Here is a 20306-nt window from a genome sequence, read left to right on the forward strand (position 1 = left end):
GATTTGCTTGTATCTACCTGTCATGTCTGACTAGAGCTCTAGACTGTTTGTTGATTTGCTTGTATCTACCTGTCATGTCTGACTAGAGCTCTAGACTGTTGATTTGCTTGTATCTACCTGTCATGTCTGACTAGAGCTCTAGACTGTTTGTTGATTTGCTTGTATCTACCTGTCATGTCTGACTAGAGCTCTAGACTGATTATTTGACTGTATTTACCAGTCATGTCTTACTAGAGCTTTAGACTGTTGATTTGGCTGTATTTACCTGTCATATCTGACTAGAGCTCTAGACTGTTTGTTGATTTGGCTGTATTTACCAGTCATGTCTGACTAGAGCTCTAGACTGTTTGTTGATTTGCTTGTATCTACCTGTCATGTCTGACTAGAGCTCTAGACTGATTATTTGACTGTATTTACCAGTCATGTCTTACTAGAGCTTTAGACTGTTGATTTGGCTGTATTTACCTGTCATATCTGACTAGAGCTCTAGACTGTTTGTTGATTTGCTTTAGACTGTTGATTTGGCTGTATTTACCAGTCATGTCTGACTAGAGCTCTAGACTGTTTGTTGATTTGGCTGTATTTACCAGTCATGTCTGACTAGAGCTCTAGACTGTTTGTTGATTTGCTTGTATCTACCAGTCATGTCTGACTAGAGCTCTAGACTGTTGATTTAGATAGCCTTTGGGTTCTTAAATTCACATTTGGATATTGTAATGGAATTTCAAATGTTTCACAAGAATCAGTGATTCAGGTTGCCCTAAATGACAAAAGAAAATAGAAAGTCCGTTAAAAATCTCCAAGTTGTTAAAACTAAAGAAAGTAAACAATTGAAATAAGAAGTTTATACAACCAGTAATGTTTATTGAGTATTATCTAATATAATATGTGAAATTTTCCGTCAGTGGAACTCTAATCAGTCAGCTTTAATAAAAAAGAAATATATATTTTTTATGAAAAGATGGAATTCATAGACGATGAAATTGAGCTAATAAAAATCTTTAGAAAAAGAAACAAAATATTCCCCCAGTCTGAGAGCTGATTAAAATTTTCATGGGTAATTTAACAATTTTTAGTTTGTAAGGACTTTATCTCAAATTTGATAATTGGCTAAAAGTTAAAATTTTTATAGTTTACACTGTAAATCTTGAATTGAAAAAAAGAGTTTTTGTTTTTAAGAAAACTTAGAAATATTAAAACAGAAGAGAAAAATTATAATAATTCCCTTCTGTTTCTAACAATTTTAAAAACATAGTCAGATATACAACTTCATTTCATATCATTAGCTCAGGGATTTTCAACCTTGTTCTTCCTCTATACCTTCCTGCTTGATTATATTACCCCCCTTCCTCCCATAAAACCTTACTCTTACCCCCCTTCCTCCCATAAAACCTTACTATTACCCCCCTTCCTATTACCCCCGCTTCCTCGCATAAAACCTTACTATTGCCCCCCCTTCCTCCCATAAAACCTGACTCTTACCCCCCTTCCTCCCATAAAACCTTACTCTTACCCCCCTTCCTCCTATAAAACCTTACTATTACCTCTCTTCCTCCCATAAAACCTTACTATTACCCCCCTTCCTCCCATAAAACCTTACTATTACCCCCCTTCCTCCCATAAAACCTTACTATTACCCCCCTTCCTATTACCCCCCCTTCCTCCCATAAAACCTTACTATTACCCCCCCTTCCTCCCATAAAACCTTACTATTACCCCCCTTCCTCCCATAAAGTCTTACTATTTTCCTGATTATCTCTCTGGTATTTCCAGCAATCTTTTTTCAAGTCCGAGAATTTAGCCTGACTAAATAGAACAAGATTATAATTGTAAAAATATTTCATTCTACAGTCCAAAGCAGCTCATTACCCACAAAAAATCCCCAAATTACCCCCCCCCCCCAAAAAAATTTCAGAGAACAGTAGGACAAAATAAGATTTGATACTTTCAATGGTTTTAAATTCCAAAGAAATACAAGACATAAAACTCTAAATGCATTGTTCTAGTCAAGTGTTTTGTTTTCAATTCATCAGTTTTGTGCAGAATATTTGATGTCAGATTGCTGCAGTCGAGAGAAGGTCAATAGTTCAGACCTCGTTAAACCTTATTAATTATTGAACATATGATATTACTGGTTATATCGAATACTGAACCATACAGTAGGGAATTCCTTTTTGATTTTTTGACCCAGTTTCCAACTGTTAATGGAGCATGACGGAAAGACTGACTTGGAAAATGTGAAGTAATTAGTTGTTTGAATAATACATAAAAACCAGTTCTAAGAGCTGCAGAGTGGTGTATGTATACACGATTCCTTAACAGTTGGAAACCTAAAGAAATAGGCTGACTGTCCTGGCAAAATTTCCCTCATTGCACACTGCTGAGCGTTTGGTGTACTATTCTAATCAGATGCAGGACAAAACACTCCATTTCATGTATTGCATGGCCTTGCCAGTCTTCATTAGCACAAATTGGAGTAGAATTTCCAAATCCTTCTCGCAAACTCATTAAGAATTAAAACTCCATTTCATTAACCAATATTTAATAGGGCAGTAAGTTTAAAAAATCTCCATTTCATGAGCTGAAAACTGGAGTAGAAAAGTAGGATGTAAAACTTCATGTCATGTCTAAAATTTAAATGATGTAGATGTAAATGTTTTGATGATATTAATTAAGGTCGTTATCGTTAGTTTGATAGTTGAACTATTAGCCTGATATAAGATGTAGGGGACAGGATGTACTGTGTAACTTTTCACTGGTCTGACAACATTCCAACTACCAACATTTTATTAACTTTCCAAATATACTTTGTCCTTACTTTTTTCAAATAACTTTTAGTGTGTAGGACAGTTGGGCACTGGACAAATGCTCACCAAAGAAATAAGAAGTAGGACAAACTTTCTCCACAAATTTACATATTTAAAGCCTGTTTTATCAGGGGATCATCATCTTTGAGCACCTGTTTGTAGCCTGTATTTTTGTCATCTCCCATTGTTGGATCATAATGTTAGTTTTGACCAATAAAAAGTAATATCCCAAACAGGGAAAGCTGGAAAGACAGTCTGGTATTGCCTGTATTGTGGTAAAATGTTAAGATATCACAAACTACATCCAATACCTTGACATCATAAAGCACTTTTATGTTAAGTCTTACAACATCTTTCAGCAAGCTTTTAATATATACGTAATACCTTGACATTGTGAAAATGGTTTTAGAGATATTCTCGTATAAACTTAATAAGATAGACAATATAATTGGATATTTTTATAAATATTTTGATAATCGCCAGCCGAGATGCTTCAAATAGGTTGAACTCACAATCGTAACATTACAGAGGCATGCTGGGTATTTATTATATATGATATCTTTAATGGAGTTTCAACGTCTTTGATGTTTCGTTAAAAATCGGCAGGACTGTGCTCAAATATCGCGATATATTGTTAGAATCAACAAAATCCTTCTTTTACCTGAATTGTTTGACCCATGACCTGATGATCAGGTGTGACCTCCTGTGGGGTCAAACGTTGTCGTTAACAACAGGAAGTCATGTTTAGTGTCATATAATCGGAGTATTCTGTCGTATATTTCATGTACTTTGGCTCTCAGCCATGTTTCTCCCCGTATTTTGTGTATATGTTCAGTAATTTTAGATTTATTTAGACAACCCAATAAAAAATTTTGTCCAATTTGACCTATTTTCTTATTTTACCATTTTCACTATTTGTAATAAGATGTTCCAATGAAGACATGATAGTAAAATTTTCTTGGTTAAATTAGAAGTGATTGGGAAATTCTTAATGAATAAGCATCTACTTTATAGAATATTTAGCCAGTGCTGATTGGATGAAAAAGCAGGATAGATTCAGAATGAGAATAATAATATTTTATAGTTGTTGTTATAGTTACAAGTAAAGAAACATTTCTATTTTTTTTTTGGAATCCTAAATATTTGATTAATTAGATTAAGATAGTAGATTAATGATTATTTTCTCGTTAAAAAGACTATTTAATTTACAATAATCTTGTAAAAGGTTGGTTAAGGTTTTAAAATGAGAGGAAGAAAAGATAACATATCTATCAACATTGATAAACTATTTCTCCCCTGTTAATAAAGGTTGTTTTATAAATAACAAGTTGACGTCTGCTTCCAGTAGATGCTGTTGGTAGTCATAGTAGTTGGTAGTTAATATTCTATTCTTTAATTTAACACTTGCCACCAAGTTATTCTGAAATGGTAAAGCAGATTTAAAGGGATTGTAAGAAAAATTTTCTAAACTTCTGATGTGTATTGGGTTGTATGTGCAATTCCACAAAAACTATACGTTCTTTGATGTCACTAAGCTGCTAATGATAAATAAGAACCTTTTCGATAGTGACATCATAGAACGCATAGTTTTGGTACAATTCCAAGAACCACAGACGTCTGATTGAAAATTGGAATCATGCAAATCAAGATTTTGCCATACAGACTAAAGATAAAAGAATATGCCCCTGTATGGTAAAAAAAGAGATCCTTGTGGGCTATTTGAAGATTTCACCCAGGCTCAGACTCTAGACACAAGACCATGCCCTTTCTGTAGAGTAAAATTAGGTGATTCTGGGCTATTTGAAACATATGGTGCAATAGAAGATTTTAACCACCCCAGAGCAGGCCCTTTCTGTAGAGGGGTTGTTAATTTTATTAACACATTAATATGTCACACCTACTTGAGACAACCCTCGATTGCTCACTCCTGTCTTTTATTGGTGCTTGAAGATTAGAAAGACAGTATGTTGGGATAAGGGAGGGTCTCAAGTACTAGAATTGCTGTAAATTGTTATATTTCAATGGGGTATAAATTTGATGATTTATCAACAAAGTAATACAATATTATCAATTATTATAACAATGGTTTTATTTGATTAGTGTGAGAAAGAGGAGTGGCTATATAAAATTTCCCCATTGCACACTGCAATTGAGTAGCTTCCTTAGTCTAAACTGTAACAGAAAAGTACTTGTATTTGTAAACCGACTTTCATTTCATATTCGATTCGATTTCATTTGTGGGTACCTTCAGGAGCTCAATTTGGGAATAGACTCTGATGCAGATTTTCTGTTTTCCACTGTGTTTAGCTCAATACTTCCTGGCACTTTTTTCACTATTTATTTGAAAGACATCATTTATTTCAAACCTGGAATTTTAAAATGGATTAATGTTTACACTTGTCAAAACCAGAAATGAAACTAAATGTTACAAAGTTATACATAGTAATTTCCAGAGCTCTTGATATATAGAAATAGTTTATAATTGAGGTAAATATTAGAAATAAACAACCTGAATCTTATCAAGACAGATGTTCTATTACCAGACATTTCCTTATCTAATTCTAGCAATTAGGCAAATAGAATTTTAAACAGAATCCCACATTTTTTAGTTTTATAAGCCCACATCAGTTATACGGAGGTTGAGTTCTATCAGCTGATAAAGCATGAATCTTGATAATCGTATCCGTTTAATTGCAAGTTTAACCCTTTGAGAGTAAATGAAATAAAATAAAACGTCATATACTTCAAGTAATATTATTACAGTGTATGACATCACTTAGTAACGGCAGGTTTACTGGCTGCTTGGATATAAATGGTTTAATTATGTCAGTGGTTACTAGGGTTATAAGGGTAAAGATGTGCCTAGTTTAGTTGCTCAAAATTTAAACACTCACACTGTTAATATTGTATATTACCATTGCCCTGTGTGATTGACTTGTGAATGCGTTGTAAATAACAGAGTTATAGCCCACTGAACAAGACCCCTGAGCTGCTTACTAAATTTTTCTATATTAATGAGCACAATGTAGCGTTCAGAAAAGGTTTGTATTTGAAAGTCTAGTTGTTCTATTACTTCGGATTTTTCAACCTGGTTTTCCCCTGTCAGTTATGTAGGTAAGAGAGGCTGACATGGAAAAAGCATCTAGTCGTTCAGATTGGACAATAAACCAAGGCTCCATGTGCTACAGACTGTACATGTTAAAGATCCCTAGACAGTTGAAAATTAAAACAGAGCAGGCTAATATTGTTGTATATTTTTTGTTGAAGTACTGGAAAACCAGAATTGGTTAGTATTTTTTCTGACTTCAATATAGATTTTCCCTGATTTTGTCTATTTAAGAAAGTAGGGTCAAAATTAAGAAATTTCCGCTGGGTTAAAGGTCCTGATGGAACGATTAATTCAAAATATTATGATTTGCCTTTCCAGACGTCTTGACTAATACTTGGATTGACTGTAGAAATATTGTCATTGAAAACTCCGAGTCATAATATTTCTTTTACACGACAACATGTTAGTTTGGTATGATTGAGAGCTTATTTTATACAGCTTGTCAATATTACAGATAATATTTAAATAGAGATCATCTTGTACACCAGACGTATGTTTTCAATACACAATCTTCATCAGGATATGTATTATAGCTATAACCACCAAATATTATAGCTCATTTCAAGCTGCCAGTATGTTTTGGGTATAAAAACTTCATCAGGACCTCCACATCTATGAAAAAGGAAGTATTTGACTAAAGTTCTTTTCATGTTGTTAACACATTCTCATGAGGACAACTTCTAAAGCTTCTTCCATAGATATATTATTTGACTGAGGTTGATCACATGCTGAAAAAAAAATCCTCATCACGTCTCACCATCAATTATTATTTGTTAAGCTAAATTCCCTTGTCAAATTCAACCAAATAAAGACTCAACAACAAACAAGATAGCTGCAGTTTAAAATCAATGTTAAAAAATAAGATGGCATCAACGATAAAAAAAATTATTGATTTAAACCAATCAAAGATGAGGATACAATGATGTTTATTTTGTTTCAATTATGGAAAATAATTCGACAATTATTTACTCAAGACTATCAGTTTATATCTACACGATTTGAACCATCGTCATTTTACACGCCATTAATTTGATTGGACGATCAATATTTCGTCTGCCTCAAGATTATTATCAATATTCAAAATCATTCAACGGAGACGCGACTTGGTATTTAGATTGACGAACAAACGGGAAATATTCCTGTTAAAGATTGCCGAATGTTGACTTAAGTTTCAAAGAGAGATAACTCCATGTCGTTTTAATTATTTTTCTATTCAATTAACCAGACATCATCTTAGATTCCTATAGATCAGATCGTCCAGTAATATCCATTATAAATATTAACTGCAGGATTAATAAACGTTGCTAATAAATAGATCGTAAATTGTTGAATTGAAAGTATAGGTCTCTTTCCTTGAAAAGTTGGGTTTCAGAACTTTTTTTCTTCTTGATTTTCATTATCTTTAAAGGAAATAGCAGAATTTTTCTGTCATTGTCATTTTTCAATTTTGAATATGTTTAACAATTTTCTTTCCAAACAAATTTTATTTGAAACACGGCCAAGAATCATAAATATTTCAAAACCTTTAGATACTGGTCCATTGCAACATCAGTTTAAAGTGTACAGAACCCGGATTTACAAACATCTCATTATTAACACACATCAAATTAAAGAACTTAAAACTTATCAGTCCTGTGCCTGTGCTTTCGTAACTTTGTCATTAGTACAAAGTTATAACCTTTACTCCCTCATTTGACAGAAATTCAGTAATTTAAGAAAATCATATATATATGCATAATTTTATGAATTCAAAAAAAACATTTAGTAAATTGCAAGGTTAGACTAGAATTAAGCATAACAATTGTTAAAATTCAGGCAGGAAAGTAAATTTGAAACTATTAGCTACTTATAAATTGTTTGAAAGAGGACAATTTTGAAGTAGATACTTGAGAAAGAGTAAGAATTTGAAGAGTTGGATACTTGAAGTTGAGATTAAGATGTAAACAGACTGACAGATTTAACTGTTTTATTATAATTTCTCTAACCTCAGTTGTAACTAGACATAACTTTAGACTAATGTCAGACCCTCCCCATGCTGCCAACAGTGCTGCATTCTAGCATATTACAGAGGGACTGAGATGGAAATAGGTGTCTAATCATTGGATGGGTCAGTTTTCTGTTATCCCCACAAGCAACGGTTTAAATATGTTTAAAATCCCTAAGAAGTGATACAGGTTAGAGGATGAATTGAAAGAAGTGTCCAGTCGTTTAGGTGGGTCAGTTCACTGATACGGTTTTCAGGAAAGTTCATTTGCTTCATCAGGGTGAATTGATATTGTCAGTAAAGCAATGTATATACATTGAACAGGAGCTATAATGTGCCAGTGATAATTTGACACCCTGCAACCTTCAATGAGCTCTCCCATACAATTATTCTCTTGAATTCAAAATAGTTTATTTTCTAGACCAGGATGAATTTTTGTGCCAGTCAAACGATGTTCAGCCTTGAGACTGGATGTTACAGACTAGACCAATCAATTGAAAGCTAATTGGTCAAGATGTGACTAAGTATCGAAGACTAAGTGTAACAATTGATATCCCTGGGGGACAGGATTGCTTGTTGGTCATCGCCTAGCTTAGTATTTATTACTGCTAATTATCCAGTCCTATTTCAACAATGTTTGTCTTGAGTTTCCTCCCTGGAGGATAATAATTTACAGACGATCGTGATGTTGTTGTGTCAAAGATTAAATTCTGCCGCTTTACCATGCTGACTGGGAATTGCCGATTCAGAAAATTGAAACTCCAAAACTCCACACCTGTGTTGACCAGAGTCCGAAAATTGGTCAAAACAGTATTTTATTTCAAGAGGCCTAGATAGTATCGCAAAATGTCGAAGGGTCTTGGAAACATTTTTACGTGTGATAAGGTGAAGGTAGTCATTTGGAAATTCTTTATTTATTTCAGTAAGCCTTTAAATGGAGATGACCCAATCGATACCTCAATTTGTACTATTCCATGTGCAATATCCTCTCGTTGGGGTCAAGAGGTCAAGAGGATCTGCATTATTCCCCTTTTAATTACCACTCTTTTGTTAAAAGAGTTAGAAAAGGTGTTAGTTTAATGGAAAAGGTATTTGATCACATATTTAGACAGTTATTGGCTTAATGCTAATGTGTAGCTGTGATCTATCCAGTCATTTATTGAGCAATAACTTGTAATAATTGTCATCTTATGTCTTGTTGATCTTGTCTTATTAGATTTGTCTTAAATGTCAAGTTATCTGATTTAGATACGACTCTAACAGATATTCATTTTGGTCTTGTCTTTAACTACTTTTCTTATTGAAATTGAGTCAGTGGTGTCAGTGGGCAACCACAATTAGGTGCAGAAGAGTAGGACACAAAACTTTTTTTATTTCTTTGGAAAAATGTTGATTTTGGTTTCTGGCAGTAAAAGTTGAGACATGATATTGATTATTGAAATGACCGGAACCTCGCCATCTTTCTCCTTCCGTCTGATTTCATAATTCTATTTCCATATATAGATCATAATCTGACCTCATTAGACCAGCAGACACACTCCATTCTTCCGTCTGTCAAAAACAGACTTGACCTTGACATTTCTTTTGTATTTTATTCTTTTTAAACAGTCATTACATTTGACATTGGTCATATTTCGTAAGCCAAGAGGGTGGAAACAGTAAAGATAGCAGTGAACCATCCTAGAGGGAGTAAAAGGTTATTGTAAATATGGCAGTTGGGTAAAATTTACATAGGGGTTGGTAGTGTAGTGCGCAGAGCTGGAGGATTTGGCTGGACCTTGAATCCACCCCTTGCCTTGAAATTGTACATCAAATATATTAACTTGAACAAAGTCAGAACCAGGCATTTAATAGCAGTAATCAGACATAGCTGGTGCTGCACCAGATTTTTATCCTGACCTGTACACATGTATGCTGATGCAGCCAACTGAACAATTTTACTAATGGTTGAACTAATATATTTTCTTTTATTACAGAACGAATTCCAATGGTCCGTCCGGTAGAGGATTTAAGTTTATTATTACAGCTTTTAGTGAAGGTAAGCCATGTTATAATTAACAATATTTCATGTTTAAACGGCCCTCTCAACTCAGTTGATTCAGAGTTGCCTTTGAAAATTACTGGTTATCTTATTCGCAACCTAAACCAACTGCTGATTGTTACCAATGTTGGTCCATCATCCAAAACTATTACACCTTTCTTCCTTGTTTCACTGAAGCAGGTAAACATGCCCTAGTCCAAGTTTTTATCAGTCAAACCTGAACTCTTAGTGGAGACAGAGAATTATTTTTTGTCATAAGGATTCGAACCCTTGGCATCTAAGCACCAAGCAGACGACAATCAAACTTGTTAGAATAAGTAATTCTTTCTACTGCTATAAGAAGGTGTTAAGAAAAATATTTATCAATTTTCAAAAAACCAGACATATACTTTGATATTTTCAATCAAGAGAGAAACCACTCAAATTTTACTCTGAAATCGGAAATTATACGATAAATAATTGACACTAGTTAATCCAAGACCTAACGAGAAAAAATGGGAAATATGTTTTTAACATTGGGATACTTTCCCTAATGATACAATGTATTACGTGTATCATAGCAACCTTAATCCCTGTTTTTATTGCTTCTGATGATATCAGTTCGGAAACCAGTCGTAAATGGAAACAGACAATTGCTTTTCGACTTTCACATCTACATGAAATAAATAAACGACAAAACTTGGTGGGAATTTTTTTCTTGTCCCATTCCCTAGAGATTTATCACCTTTGTTTATTATTTCCTTCTGAGGAAAGATTGTGATTTTGAATTTAAAATCAAAACTAGTTTTATCAAAATGGATAAACATTTGAACTCTTTGAAATTAAAATGAAGAGTTTTCAACAATGCATGGTTAAATAAGTTTGATCACGATAATGGGATCTAAGCAAAGATTCAAATGTAAATACTCAGACTCCTGAGACAGCCCCGTTGCCAGGAATGAATTGGTGCCGGGGCTCAGATTATGTACTCAGAAAATTTGAAGAATTAAAGACCCTGAGAACTCATTTCTGACAATTTTGAGGTACCAAAAACTTATCAAAATCTATATCACTGTAAATGAATCAATCTCTGCTGAACTGAAGAAGGTTTTGCTGGGGCTTAATTCTCACTTGCTGGGGCCCAGCCCCCTACCGACCCCACACTAATGATGGGGTTGCCCTAAGATTGTAAAAATTTCAAACTTGTTTTATGAATATGGAAATAATTTGATTTTATTATTTATAGTGATGTACTGAATAATTATGTTTGATGTAAATCTCAAGGGTTGAATCTAAACTCAAAACAAAAATTTAACTAAAATTCAACAAATTTTGAGTGAAAGAAATTTTTATTCTAAAAGACACGTTAAAATGAAAACCTGTCCACCTGCTTGAGAATGAAGATAGATTTGATGAGGTTAAAAATTATATAAAAATAAAAACAGGGGTTATTCAAGTTTAGATTTCATATAGAGTTTAAAATAACATCAACTTACTGACTGAACTTCATTATTCTGATGCCAGTCAAAAAACCAAACTAAAATACACAATGCTTTACGGTTTTTTGAGATTTTTGACTTTTTAAAGATTTGAACTTTACACAAAATTACGAACTTTGTTACCTGAGGAACAGATTCTTGTATTCAGATCTGGGGCCTTCTCAAAACTTTTGACTAGTGACAGTCATCTGAAATCTTCAAGATTTGTGGGAGTCAACAAAGCTTTGAAATTTCCCACCCCAAAAAAATCTACATGAAAAGTCATTCATTCAAGTTAATACCAGTACTGTATTGCTGATGTTTGTAAAGTAACCATGACAGCTCCGTGGTTTATTCCTTTGTTTGAATGCTCAGTCAACTCCAGATAAACAATTGAATGACAATGCCATGTTGAGGCTGTCAACTCTATATACCCCCACCCCCCAAAGTGGCAGTTCCACTCACCCAGATAAAATGTATTGGAACTATGTAATGTTTACAATGTTACCATACCAGATCTCTGGTGTCAGAGTTAACCAGATGTTTTTCTGGAGGAGATTTATCAATTTAAATAATCAACTCTTTCTCCTTAACTTCGCTCTGGTTCAAACCTTCAAATAACCCTCCACATTATACCTCTAACCCTCCACATTATACCTATAACCCTCCACATTATACCTCTAACCTTCCACATTATACCTATAACCCTCCACATTACACCTCTAACCCTCCACATTATACCTCTAACCCTCCACATTATACCTCTAACCCTCCACATTATACCTATAACCCTCCACATTATACCTCTAACCCTCCGCATTATACCTCTAACCCTCCACATTATACCCCTAACCTTCCACATTATACCTCTAACCCTCCACATTATACCTCTAACCCTCCACATTATACCTCTAACCCTCCGCATTATACCTCTAACCCTCCACATTATACCCCTGCGGATGCCACCAATAATACTCCAAACTGTAACATTAGGCCCTCAAAGTGTGAGAATTTAAAATGGTGTCAAGAGGTTTTTTTCTGCCCATTTAGGACTTTTTTTTCTACTAGTAAAATTTTCTGTTCTCTATCTGTGATTCCTGTAATTATAGAAAAATGCAAACCATATATGACATAACTATTGTAAAATCTGATGATAATATCTCAAGGCAATAGCTATTATGTGCAAGAACTGCAGACATAAAAGTGAAAATTGGAATGGTGCAAATCGTTTGTAGTGTATAAAGACAATAAGAGTAAATGTAGAATTTAGAGAAGAAGTATGGTAAAATCATCAGAAGTATAAGATATCATGTTTATTTTGTGGTGTATATTAAACTATTACTTCTCAATTAGATACACCTCCTTATTCACTTCTTCTTCTAGTTTACTTTATTAACACTTATATCATGGGGCAGCTAGTAATCTAGGTGGGGGGAGGGGAATAACACAAATCAGATGATATTCTCTTCATATTTTAGTAACACTTGTATCTTGGGGAAGCTTAGGGTTCAATCTGGGGGTTTGGCGGTTTCAAACCAGTTGTAGAGGCTTTAAGTTGCTTAGAAGTGACAATAAGCCAATAAGATAATCTCCTATTTATATATTACCATTTCTAATATCCTATATCTTAGTGTTTCATCCTGGTATATATTTTATTTCTTCTGGTTCCCACTGTCAGTGAATCATGTTTGATATGGAAAGAGCATCTAATCATGGCATGGGACCATAATACAATACCCTGTTATCATTATTCAGATCTAAATTTTCTTATTTATCAAAGTTAAAAAAAACTGATCTTTTAATTAACAGGAATTTTGGCAGCAACATTTTTTGGAATAATGTATCGTTCATTTAAAGAAAAGATCCTGAAATATAGAAATAAATTTGTTTTTTATATGTCAACAGTCCAGAACTCTGCAAGTCTTGAATTAAGAGGAATTTTGGCAGCAAGATTTGAAAGTCTGTGAGGTCTGGAGATAAAAAGAAATATGTTAAAACTATGTTAAGTTAATTAGTGGAATAATTAAGATAAAAGCTAACGATATTTTCTACCTGTCAAGATTGTAATGAACTCACCTGGATTCTCAACAGTTTTTTACCTTCAAATTATTCTCCTAGAGAGTGGGAAAGATGGTCGGTGGGGCATCATATTTTGTCCTTCTACAGCTCTAGTCAGTTTACATTTTGAAAAATTTTCTTCTAATTTCTATTAGATTTTAATATTGTTGATTTATTAATGTTTAATAATTGTTTTTAACCTAAATGAAATGGCTAACAAGTAAAATTTAAATAGTCAATGGTTTTCTTCAAGTAAATTGAAAGCAGACTTTTTAATCTTTTAGACTCATCCAATGATTGGTTAATATTGATATTATTTTGACCAGAAGAGGGCACTGTTAGTCAGAAACATCAATAACGTAGATTTATTTGACACATGCCAAACATAAAAATACAGATCTGCACCGCTGACAAACAAGCTGCCATTTTGTTATTTGTTTTCGTGTCACGATTATGACATCATTAACTGGTATTTATCGAGTTAAACTATCATATTTTTAACGTTTGGTGTGATTTTTTTAGTTGATAGAGATAATATTTTGTGTAAATATAAAGCTAGAAACTGATAAAGTTTAAACGTGAATATATCTGCTTCACTGTTGACAGATACTTTACACAAATAGTCTGCTGGAAGTTTTCCTAAATAGTGGCATTTCTCCTTTTGATCAAATTTCTGTTCTGTTAAGTTTGTTCACTTTTTAGGTCCCGTTTCTGTTTCTTAACAGCAAAGAATAATTGTTCTTATGTTGGTGGCCAGATTTTTGAAAATTAAATTAAGATTAAATCACAATTAAAAGATGAAGCAATCTGATTGGTTAATTTGACATGAATTTTTGTCATTGACCAATCAAATAAAAGAATATAAAGTAAAGTTTTGGCCAATGATCTTCCCGATATTTGTTAATGAAAAAATTTATCCGATATATTCATTTTAAATGAGCCAGTTAAAAATTTGACAACAGACGGACAAAATCTCTAAAATATCTTGTTTCGACAGAAATACATCTCTTCTACTTACTTTGAAATTTAAGTAAATTAAATCTGATGTCTAAATTATGGTTGAGGTAATTCTACACTTATTAAATTTTAATATATTGATATATTTAGAAATTAAATTATAGAAAATGGGATAATTTTTCCTGAAATATGAGATAATATAGACACATTATGTTAATAAAATCATTCTATATCTGGTGGACATGACATAATCTCTTATATCTTATCTAATCTTTATTCTAAAATACAGGCTATTTTCAACCTATTTCTTGTCTATTTTATATTTTAAGTGCTTTCCAGCGGATGCTGATATCGCAAACAAGGTAGTTGTTGGTAGATGACAAGTTAACGTTCGCTTCCAGCGGATGCTGATATCGCAAACTAGGTAGTTGTTGGTAGATGACAAGTTAATGTTCCCTTCCAGTGAATGCTGATATCACAGACTAGGTAGTTGTTAGTAGATGACAAGTTAACGTTCACTTCCAGCGGATGCTGATATCACAAACTAGGTAGTTGTTGGTAGATGACAAGTTAAGGTTCGCTTCCAGCGGATGCTGATATCACAGACTAAATAGTTGTTGGTAGATGACAAGTTCATGTTCCCTTCCAGTGGATGCTGATATCACAGACTAGGTAGTTGTTGGTAGATGACAAGTTAACGTTCGCTTCCAGCCGATGCTGATATCACAAACTAGGTAGTTGTTGGTAGATGACAAGTAAACATTCTCTTCCAGTGGATGCTGATATCACAAACTAGGTAGTTGTTGGTAGATGACAAGTAAACGTTCTCTTCCAGTGTATGCTGATATCACAAACTAAGTAGTTGTTGGTAGATGACAAGTTAACGTTCTCTTCCAGTGGATGCTGATATCGCAGACTAGGTAGTTGTTGGTAGATGACAAGTAAACGTTCGCTTTCAGCAGATGCTGATATCACAGACTAGGTAGTTGTTGGTAGATGACAAGTTAATGTTCCCTTCCAGTTGATGCTGATATCGCAAACTAGGTAGTTGTTGGTAGATGACAAGTTAATGTTCCCTTCCAGCGTATGCTGATATCACAGACTAGGTAGTTGTTGGTAGATGACAAGTTAATGTTCCCTTCCAGCGGATGCTGATATCACAGACTAGGTAGTTGTTGGTAGATGACAAGTTAAGGTTCGCTTCCAGTGGATGCTGATATCACAAACTAGGTAGTTGTTAGTAGATGACAAGTTAATGTTCCCTTCCAGTGTATGCTGATATCACAGACTAGGTAGTTGGTAGTTGACAAGTTAAGGTTCGCTTCCAGCGGATGCTGATAATCGCAGACTAGGTAGTTGTTGGTAGATGACAAGTTAATGTTCCCTTCCAGTGTATGCTGATATCACAGACTAGGTAGTTGTTGGTAGATGACAAGTTAAGGTTCGCTTCCAGCGGATGTTGATATCGCAAACTAGGTAGTTGTTGGTAGATGACAAGTTAATGTTCCCTTCCAGTGTATGCTGATATCACAGACTAGGTAGTTGTTGGTAGATGACAAGTAAACGTTCGCTTCCAGCGGATGCTGATATCACAGACTAGGTAGTTGGTAGTTGGATTGGTTCAAATTGGATGATTCTGTGTTGTTGGTTTGGTTGTTGATTCTTCGTTAGATCTGTTCGGGTCGAATGACATGGCGGTGAAACTCAGCCCTGGATGGTGTGGCGTGAGTTACTCGTTCTCCTTCATTCTTCCAAACTCGTTCTGATCATGGTATTTCTTGTTGATTGGTAGATGAATGGTAGTTGTTGGTTTGGTTTGGTTAGATAATCTGATAACTGTTGAGTTGTATGTATGTGTTTGGTCATTACATATCAAAAGAACATTTGATTATTTTAAAAACAGAGATGTTAATTAATAAATCTTGTTAATCTGAGTCGACCCACAACCAAAAAAACATGTTTAATTATAATGATAACGAAGTTGTTAATTAGTTAATAAATCTTGTCACTGTTTATCTTTTCTCACCATCCTCATCTTTAAATTTAGCATCCATCTTTCATCCCAGATATCATTCATCCAGACCAGATATCATTCATCCAGACCAGATATCTCTTCTCAATATAGCTAATATCTTCATATCTTATCTTATTTTTAACCCAATTCCACTTTTTCTGACCATTTATTATTAACTTAAAAATAAGATATATTATCATCCAAACTCTAGTTCTTTTTTTCTGATTTTATTTAGTTAATACCTCTTCTGAAAGGACTTTTTTTGTTGAAAATTTTGCAATTGCAGGTACTATATCAACTTATTCTAGGTATTAGAAAAATGATCTGGGAAATTGTCAACATTTCTGTTGGTTTAAATGTGGACTGACTATAAGTCAAGGAATTGAATTCCAAAAGGGGATGCAGTAACAATCAGTCGGCGAAGCAAGAAATTATTTGACTGTATCCCTTTTAATTTACTGCACTAGTAACCTGGCACATATAATCATAAAGTTAGAAAGTACAAGTTGCTAATTCATTGATGTAGACCTATGAGACCAATTGTTCCCAGCTAAAGTGATTCTGTGTCTTTTGATCAGTAGACCAGAACATACCAGGAAATTAAATTTCCTTTTGACAAGTATTGATTGTGTAAGAGTATTGTGATGACTGGTTGACCCGGACACAAGGTTGATGTATTTGATTGTTAATAGGAAGTAGGGTTGACGGAATTGTTCGTTAACGTACCACCATCTTGAATCTGTCTGCTAATTCAAACCAATTACTTGTAATTGTACAAGTATTTACCTCAGTCTACCCTGCCTCATTCACTAGCAAGATAGATTTTCTTACGCTAATATGTGGTGATCTTCTTCCTCTTTACAACTTCCGTGTTCTAAATTCTACAACCATAAGTTAGTGCCCTTGTATAGATCCCTTATATATTATATATATTTTAGATTTAAACCATTGAAAATTTAATATTGAACATGAGTTATTGCCCTTGATTAAAACCCTGATTTCTATTTCAGATTATTTAAAACTCTTTGAAGTGTATGGGTCTTCATTTTAACCAGGAGTTATTGCTCTTGACTAAAGATTATCTAAAACATGAGACGTGTGGTTCTCAGTTTCAACCAGAGTTATTGCCCTTGTCTCATCCCCTGATTTTGATTTCAGATTATTTAAAACGTGAGACGTGTGGTTCTCAGTTTTAACCATGAGTTATTGCCCTTGACTAAAGATTATTTTGTTTATTTCAGATTATTTAAAACATGAGACGTGTGGTTCTCAGTTTCAATGTGATAATAAATGGTGTATAGATCTGGATCTAGTCTGTGATAATATCGACCATTGTGGTGATTATTCCGACGAAACCGGTGACGGCCGGGCAAAATGTCGAAAACAAGGTAAGGTGATTTTTTTTTTTATCCCACAAATGTCCTAAACTCAGGTTTTTCTATCGGATATTGCTATCAAGGCAAGAATTTAAACTAAACATACATGCATGTTGTTGGATTAGTTCATTAATTATGCAGGAAGGTTAATGTGATTGATATAAAATGAAAATGCATTCACTTGTTTGGATTAGTTCATTAATAATTAAGGGCAGGATTTGTTAAGGTATAAAATGAACCTGTTTAAATAGTAACAGATTACTTGTAATGGTGATGATTTTCTAAGATCCCAGAAAAGCAAGTGAAAATTAAAAGGAACAGATATTTTTCTGAGGATGTCCAAAGTGACTAGAATTTCACCAGATTGCTGTGAAATGTCTTAGTTGTTAATAAAATGGTTGCTGAGTAAGCAGACGACAGTCTTGGACATGACTCAGTATTTATCATAAAAACACAATTAAATCTGAATCCTGGTCAACCAGTGCTGAAAGCTGTAATTTTAAAACAAGTTCCTTCGTGTACATTCTATTTGAGCAGTGTAAATGAGTTACGTGCCTCAATTGAGAAAAAAATGGCAAGCAATAAAATCGTGCAGGCAGGCATGAATTTAATTCTGTCTTTTAGAAGTCATCTGACAAATACACTTAAGGTCCTTCTAATGAATGAATGAATGAATGAACGATGGAATAATGATGGTAGATGAGTGAATGAAGAAATAAAATGAAGAAATATTTAAATGAAGGAATAAATGAATGAAGGAATAAATGAATGAATATTTGAATAATGGTGAGGGAATGAATAATTGAATAATGGTGAGGGATGAATGAATATTTGAATAATGGTGAGGGATGAATGAATGAATATTTGAATAATGATGAGGGATTGAATAATGGTGAGGGATGAATGAATGAATATTTGAATAATGATGAGGGAATGAATAATTGAATAATGATGAGGGAATGAACAATTGAATAATGATGAGGGAATGAATAATTGAATAATGGTGAGGGATGAATGAATGAATATTTGAATAATGATGAGGGATTGAATAATGGTGAGGGATGAATGAATGAATATTTGAATAATGATGAGGGAATGAATAATTGAATAATGATGAGGGAATGAACAATTGAATAATGATGAGGGAATGAATAATTGAATAATGATGAGGGAATGAAGGAATAAATGAATGAATATTTGAATACAGGAATGAAGAAATATATAAATGAAGGAATGAATGAAAGAATCTATGTATTTCTAACTGTTGAGGGATCTTGAACCTGTGCCCCCTTAACAGTTAAAAATCAAAAGGAGTAGACTGATGCCACCATACTCCCTCATTGCACACTGCATGGTGTTGTCTGTCTTCATTATCCCAATCAGGTGAAGAACATGAGGACATTTGGTTTTTAATGTTACCAAAATTTTATCCAAAATTAACAGATATTTAAACCTGCACTCAATCACTTTGACAATGTGGCGTTATAACAATTAATGGAGTTTAAGACTTAAAAAGAAAAAATGTCTGACCTAAATGTTTCCCCTTAATTTTAAAATTTGTACCACATGTGTTACATAGTACAAAATCTGCACTGAAATGACCGGCTATTGTCTTAGACGGAGACAAAATTACCATCAAACTCAACTCTTCAGAATTTCTAGTCTTGTTGAAAATTGAGTTAAGATTTTTTATGATGTCAAATAAATTCTCTTCTGAGTCACCTTAAATCTAATTCTCAGACATTTGATTGGTTGATTAGATTATGTCGTCTGCTTCAAAATCTGCATGCAGAAAAAAGAACATTAGAGAATTGAGATTGCTGTAATTTAGGATTATGTTAGGGAAAATCAAGTGTTTTCTTCCTTGTAGAGTTTCCATGTCTTGCTGTCCTGATGAGGATTGTGTTTCCAAAACATATCTTCAGCATGAAATGAGCTCGAGTCAATTTGAGATTGTTCATACTGCAGAATACACATATTTGCATTGTTGACTTGTCACTCTAATCGGTGAATGTTTACTAGCTGTCCTGATGAGGATTGTCTCTCCAAGACACATGATTTCTTATCTGAACATCACTGATAAAATTTTGATTGACTTGAAATAAAGTTAATATCACACTGCACATTTTATCATTCGATGTTTGAGAATCCATGAGCGAGAACCTGAAACATGTTTCAGTAATACATAATACTGTATGATCTAATGTATACTAAATTAAAGAGGATCAGATTTTTTATTTGAATTTTCTATTAATATAAGATATGCCAACCTGAAGGTCCAGGATTCAATCCCGGCATAGGTCGAGATAATACCTTCAGATTTTTCAACATGGTTTCCCCTGTTATTTCTTAATTTAGATAGGTCACTGATAAGAATCTTAAAATCCAAATTAACAAACTGATTCTTTTTTGTACTAAATTGTATTTTATCGATCTTGCTCATTTCATTCCGTAGAATATTTCCGATGGTTGATATTTCGCTGTATTACAGCGTATAATCTGA

General features: G+C 33.7%; 2 protein-coding genes across 2 annotated transcripts; one reads left to right on the forward strand and one right to left on the reverse strand.

Moving 5' to 3' along the window:
• Positions 1-12023: 12023 nt before the first annotated feature.
• Positions 12024-12533, forward strand: LOTGIDRAFT_136901 (hypothetical protein; the record flags this gene model as incomplete). Its single annotated transcript, XM_009047348.1, has 1 exon — positions 12024-12533. A coding segment is annotated over one exon (510 nt), but the record flags the coding sequence as incomplete, so codon positions are not given.
• Positions 12534-18629: 6096 nt separating this feature from the next.
• On the reverse strand, positions 18630-18926 carry LOTGIDRAFT_82091 (hypothetical protein; the record flags this gene model as incomplete). Its single annotated transcript, XM_009047349.1, has 1 exon — positions 18630-18926. A coding segment is annotated over one exon (297 nt), but the record flags the coding sequence as incomplete, so codon positions are not given.
• Positions 18927-20306: the final 1380 nt, after the last annotated feature.

Source organism: Lottia gigantea (assembly GCF_000327385.1).
Source record: "Lottia gigantea unplaced genomic scaffold LOTGIsca_110, whole genome shotgun sequence".
Lineage (NCBI taxonomy): Eukaryota > Metazoa > Mollusca > Gastropoda > Lottiidae > Lottia > Lottia gigantea.